At 70.3% G+C, this 5,857-nt stretch overlaps 2 protein-coding genes across 2 annotated transcripts in view; one reads left to right on the forward strand and one right to left on the reverse strand.

Annotated features, from left to right (window-relative positions):
* Nucleotides 1-657: 657 nt before the first annotated feature.
* On the reverse strand, nucleotides 658-3,362 carry F751_0208 (hypothetical protein; the record flags this gene model as incomplete). The annotated part of the gene is made up of 6 exons (XM_011398603.1): nucleotides 658-876; nucleotides 1,016-1,381; nucleotides 1,514-1,966; nucleotides 2,195-2,340; nucleotides 2,656-2,845; nucleotides 3,279-3,362. 6 exons carry the CDS (start codon nucleotides 3,360-3,362, stop codon nucleotides 658-660), a joined length of 1,458 nt encoding a protein of 485 aa, XP_011396905.1.
* A 607-nt stretch (nucleotides 3,363-3,969) lies between these two features.
* F751_0209 (Elongation factor Tu) overlaps nucleotides 3,970-5,857 on the forward strand; it is a gene marked incomplete at both ends in the record, with an annotated part of 3,315 nt that continues 1,427 nt past the window's right edge. Inside the window, 6 exons of the mRNA XM_011398604.1 lie at nucleotides 3,970-4,058; nucleotides 4,160-4,325; nucleotides 4,514-4,786; nucleotides 4,967-5,076; nucleotides 5,227-5,304; nucleotides 5,600-5,708. Of these exons, the coding sequence (XP_011396906.1) occupies nucleotides 3,970-4,058; nucleotides 4,160-4,325; nucleotides 4,514-4,786; nucleotides 4,967-5,076; nucleotides 5,227-5,304; nucleotides 5,600-5,708 (825 nt within the window). The remainder of the gene's footprint in view (nucleotides 4,059-4,159; nucleotides 4,326-4,513; nucleotides 4,787-4,966; nucleotides 5,077-5,226; nucleotides 5,305-5,599; nucleotides 5,709-5,857) is intronic.

The raw sequence follows: 5,857 nt of genomic DNA on the forward strand, positions 1-5,857 counted from the left end.
CGAGGGGAAGATGCATGCTGAAACTCACCCCACATGGCGCCATGGAGTGGGCCCCTCTGTGCGGGGCAGGGAGGATGGCAGGCGCGAGGCAGCCAGGTTAATGCACCCTGCCATGGACATCCCTCGGCCCCACCAACCTTCCAGGCATACGGCTGGCTGAGCTTGCGCTTGCGCCCCCTTGCGCCCCGACCAGGGCCGCCGCGGCGGCCCCCGGCCACGATCCTGGGGGGGGGGGGGGGGGGGGGGGGGGGGGGGGGGGGGGGGGGGGGGGGGGGGGGGGGGGGGGGGGGGGGGGGGGGGGGGGGGGGGGGGGGGGGGGGGGGGGGGGGGGGGGGGGGGGGGGGGGGGGGGGGGGGGGGGGGGGGGGGGGGGGGGGGGGGGGGGGGGGGGGGGGGGGGGGGGGGGGGGGGGGGGGGGGGGGGGGGGGGGGGGGGGGGGGGGGGGGGGGGGGGGGGGGGGGGGGGGGGGGGGGGGGGGGGGGGGGGGGGGGGGGGGGGGGGGGGGGGGGGGGGGGGGGGGGGGGGGGGGGGGGGGGGGGGGGGGGGGGGGGGGGGGGGGGGGGGGGGGGGGGGGGGGGGGGGGGGGGGGGGGTAGCTGAGCCGCCGTGGTCACACACAGACCCGGTCCGCCCAGCACCCTCCAATGCAGGCCCCCGCCTCACTTCGGGGGCAGGGTGTCTGCGATCTGGGGCACCCCCGGGTCGGCCGGCTGCCACAGGGGGGCCACAGCGGGGTCGTCCATGGGGTCACCGGCCCCCACCGCGGCGCCCGCAGCATGCGCAGCGTGCACGTCGTACACGGTGTGTGGGTCCGGCAGCCCCACGCCGCTGAGGGGTAGGCGCGCCGCGCCCCGCGTGCCCTCCTCCACATCTCGGCCCTGGGTAGCGCATGTGCTGGCGGAGATGGCGTCGTGCTCCGGCGGCGGATGCCTTGGCATGCGCAAGGTGCGTGCGGCCCCTCATGACTCCTCTCCCCCTGTCGCATCCTTGTGTTATTGACACAGCAACACAGCCCACCTCTTCTTGGAGCTCTGGAGCCAGGGCGGCATAAATCACCACCGGCCCCCTACCGCCAGTGACAAGGTACTCCCCCGCCTCCGCCAGCCCCTCCATCGCCGCCAGCAGGCCCTCCAGCGTGCGCAGCGCGGCGTGGCGCCGTGCCGCCAGCGCGTCGCCGCCCGCCCGCTCCAGCGCCTCGCGTGTCAGCGCCTGCGTGCCCAGGAAGCGCGCCGTGGGGACGTGCACGGCGGCGACCAGCGCGCCGCGTGCCTCCGGGTCCAGCGCCAGCCCGGCCGCCAGCCAGGCCAGCTCGTCCAGCGTCGCCGCCTCGCGCGCCGGGGAGGGCAGGTACTCGACCCGCACCCCCAGCACCACGCGGCAGGGCTCGGGGGAGGGGGAGGCGGTGGTGGAGGGGGCTGCGCTGAGGGCCGAGGTATGGTCTGGGACAGGGTCTGAGGTGGAGCCTGGGTCAGGGCTGGGGAGCGCCGAGGCAGGGACTGCTGCGGGCTCTTCCACAGTACGCTCAGCGCCAATCCTATCGTCGGCCTCGCGCTCCGCGGCCCCATCCCCCTGCTCCCCGCGCTCGGCCGTCGCCGAGCACCCGGCCGCCTGGGCCCAGGCGCCGCCGAGCACGCAGAGGCCGGCACGGCTGTGCACGGCCAGGCGGTGCGTGCCCAGGGCAAACACGGCCACAGCCTCCGCGCGCCTGGCCCCGTCGGCGCCGCCCAGGCTCAGCGCCGCCGCGCGCTGCAGGCGCTGCTGGCGCTGGCGCGCATTGGCCCCCCGCCGCGGCAGCGGCTTGTGGAAGCAGGCGTGCGGGCCTTCGTCTCCGCCGCTCACGGTCAGCGGGATCTCCCAGGGGCCCGCGCCCGCCAGCACGGCGCGCAGCGCGCTGCCTGCCCAGCTCGACCGGCAGCCGGGCGTGGGGGCGGGGAGGTCGGGGGGGTCCCGGTCCCACCGGCAGGGGGGCTTGCGGTATGCTGTGGCGGCGGCGCCGCGGCGCCCGCCCGGCCCCTCCCCCGCCGCCAGGACCTTGGGCAGGTAGTACCGGTTCCCGGGGACGGCGGCGCCCGGCGCAGGGGGGGTCCAGGCGGGCAGGGCGGAGCAGGGGACCGGCGGCGCGAGCGTGTGCTCCCTGCGCAGCGCCGCGGCGCCTCCCCCGCCGCCGGCCGCCGGTACCGTCAGCGCCAGGCGCACCAGGCGGGGCAGCCTGTCCACCCGCCGCCGGCGCAGCACCGCATCGTCCTCCAGCTGGCCCGCCTGGCGCGGCGTGAGGTGCGCGTAGCGCTCGGTGCCGCGCGCCAGCGCCGCGCGCACCGCGCCGGCGTACAGCGCGCGCTCGGCTGCCAGCCTCACGTCCAGGGCCGCCCGCCGCGCGGCCTCGGCGCCCTGCAGCGGCCGCGCCGCCGTGGCCAGGTACCACGCATGGTCGGCCGGGGTCAGGGCTGAGCGCGGGGCGGCGTCGTCCTGTCCCGATGCTGGGGGACCCCGGCCCCGGCCGCACCCGCCGCCCCGGCCAGCGGCCTCGCGGGGCGCGGCTTCGCGCGCCAGCCCCGCGCGCGCGGCGCGGAACGCCTCGGCGAACGCGGCGTGGTGGCGCGGGTGCTCGGGGTTGAGGGCCTCGGCCAGGGTCACGCTCCTGCCTCCGGTCCCCGCACCGCATCCCCGCTCGGCGGCCGCCTCGCTGAACAGGGCCGTCCAGCTGGCGGCGCCCAGCCTGATGAGCGCCAAGTCGACGGCCCTGGCAGCAGGCGTGCCGGGGCGCACGTCGGCCGGGAGGCGCCGGGGTCCCGCGGATTCCAGCGCAGCCACGATGACGTCATCGGCAGGGAAGGCCTCTGCCTCATCCTGTCGGGGGCCAGGTGGGGTCCTCACAGTCGGCATGCATCACCAATGGATGTCATACTCCCAGTGATCCTTGCACTGATGGGCTGCCTCTGCCAGACATTGGGCCTCGGGGCCTGATGGTAGGAGACTATGAAGGCTTCTGCAAGGTGCACCACCCACCGAGCACCCCCATCCCCGCAGCACCTCCAGGTGTTTGGACTCGGCGTCGGACGCTGCTTCCTCTGCAGAACTGTCCGAAACAGTGTTATGCAATGGGAGTGCTGGATCATCTTGTTCCTCCTCCTCATGACAGCTTGGCGAGTGGGGTTTTCCCTCATCCTGACAACATTGATGGACCTGGTGGATGGACGACCCTCCACCAGTCGCTGGCGGAGCTCGTGCAAGGGCAGTCCCATGCCCTGCAAGACTGCTACTCCCATACCCGCACCCTCACCCGTGCTGCTTGGAAGGCGACATGGGCGAGCTGTGAGTGCGCTCTGAATCCCTCCAGGGTCAGGAATGCGCCGTCGGGGGCCATGTCATGGACATCCTCGCAGGACAACGGCGAGGAGGGAGGGCTCCAGTCAGGTTCAGGATTGCCATCTTCACCATCACAGAATCCCGGGAAGCGGGGCAGGTCGGGTGACAGGAGCGGGGGCCTGGCATTGGGTTGGTAGTTTAGGATGTCCTTTGAATGGCTGGAGAGGCAACCATGATTCGGTATCAAACCTGGAAATATACTGGAAAAATGCAATGGCCATACCTCGAGGTGTCTTCCATGGCCGATGGCGGAGCGAGGAACGGTATACTACGTGCCGGACGCCCTACCAAGCCAGCTATTGCATGGCAAGTTTCCCATCAGCAGCACACGCGTTCTGCGGCCGGCGATGCAACTCCCCATTGCGAGTTCGAGTGGTTAAGCCGGAATAATAAAAGCCATTCACCTCTCTCATGCTTTCGATGCCCCACCTCGTGTCAGCACCCATGGAATGCGGATGGTCGGTGGGGTACAGTCCGGTGGTGGTCTCCTTACTTTCCACCAAGGGCCACAGGTTCACGCTTCCTCTTGAGGGTGCTCAACCCTGGCCTCCACGCCCCTGCAGCTCTCTTCTGCTTGCACACTGACACTCAGTTGACGCGCTAGGATGTTCCGGCGTGCCGCGGCGGGGGCCCTGGCCCGATGCGCCACCCTCGTGCAGGCTGGGCCGGCGACACAGGCGGAGGTCGCACGGATGTGAGTTTTGTAGGACAGCGTGGGAAAATCCGGCTCTTTACATCCTTTGATGTATGCCTCAATAGAGACTGATACGCATGCACCACCGGGTCCATCACCAGTCTCGCCCTGTCCTCGCACAGCGCCGGACCCCTGCACCTGACGCTGAGCAGCCGACCATACAGCGCGGAGTACGATATTAACAGTCGTTCCAAGCCACACCTCAACATTGGCACCATCGGTCACGTCGATCACGGCAAGACCACCCTCACGGCTGCCATCACCAAGGTGAGCGGAGACAGGGTGCACGCGCCCCTCGAGCAGGGAAGGCAATGCATGTCAGCTCGGCTCGCGTCCGGGAGGTATGGAATTAACCCTTCGGACACTCGGTGGCACAGCATAGACGGGTCGGTCCCGGCGTGGGACCGAGCGCGGGGATTTCTAAAGGCAAAAAGCACCCCCCCTTCCTCTCCCAGGTCTTGGCTGAGGCCGGCAACTCCAAGGCCGTGGCCTTCGACGAGATCGACAAGGCGCCCGAGGAGAAAGCGCGCGGCATCACCATCGCCACCGCGCATGTGGAGTACCAGACCGACAAGCGGCACTACGCCCACGTCGACTGCCCCGGCCATGCCGACTACGTGAAGAACATGATCACCGGCGCGGCGCAGATGGACGGCGCGATCCTCGTGGTCTCCGCCACCGACGGCCCCATGCCCCAGACGCGGGAGCACATCCTGCTGGCCCGCCAGGTGAGACGGTGGGAAGCGAAGGGGTGGCTGGGGGTGGTTGGCCCTTGTGTGTTTGACGGTTTGTGGAAAGCGGGTGTCGTGTTGCAGTGCTCTGCAGACTGCCCTAATGACTGCTCCCCATGCCTGAATATTATGCCGCCTCTTGCAAGGAAGCACCTCGCCCCCAAACCCTGCCTGCAGGTGGGCGTCCCCTCCATCGTCTGCTTCCTCAACAAGATTGACATGGTGGAGGACGAAGAGCTGGTGGAGCTGGTGGAGATGGAGCTGCGCGAGCTCCTCTCCTTCTACAAGTGAGCGCGTTGTGGGGCTGTTGGGTGGCTGCTGTGCCCAACAGGCACCCCAAGGAGCTGTGGTCTGGTAACAGCGCGCCCGCACCCCACCAGCACCACCCACCTTTGTCACGTGGACGACCCCAAAATAACCGCCTCATAACCACCCAGGTTTCCTGGCGACGAGATCCCGATCGTGCGTGGGTCTGCCCTGGCAGCCCTCAAGGGCGAGAACCACCCCATCGGCAGGTGAGCTGTGGTATGGATGGCCTGGCAAGCTGTGCATGGCGCGCTGCCCTTGAGCGCACGCACCTGCCTGTTGAGACAGGGCCCGGGGTGATGATACATTACAGTAATCTGTTGCCTTCCTATTGAGGGCCGGGGCAACACGCCCCGACCCACTGAAACGTTGATGCGTGTCTGACCGGCCCCAAACCCCTTGGCGCATGCGCCAAGCGTCGCACGCCCCTGCCCCGCGCTGGGCCGCCCCACCACGTTCCCCACCCTGTCCCCTCCCTGCGTCGCCCCCTTCCACCCCCCGCAGGGACGCCATCCTGAAGCTGATGGCGGAGGTGGATGCCTACATGCCGGAGCCCACCCGCGCCCTGGACAAGCCCTTTAGCATGTCTGTGGAGGATGTCTTCTCCATCCAGGTCCGATGTGTTTTCAGAGGGGGGATCCCTGTCAAAGTTTCAGAAGTCCATGCGGCCTGGTCTTGTTCCACCGTCACCAGACCATTTGCAGCACACTTGAGTTACCCCTCCATGCTTTCCAGCTTCACCCCCCTGCTCTCATTTACCCC

Source organism: Auxenochlorella protothecoides (genome assembly GCF_000733215.1).
Source record: "Auxenochlorella protothecoides strain 0710 unplaced genomic scaffold scaffold1, whole genome shotgun sequence".
Classification (NCBI taxonomy): Eukaryota; Viridiplantae; Chlorophyta; class Trebouxiophyceae; order Chlorellales; family Chlorellaceae; genus Auxenochlorella; species Auxenochlorella protothecoides.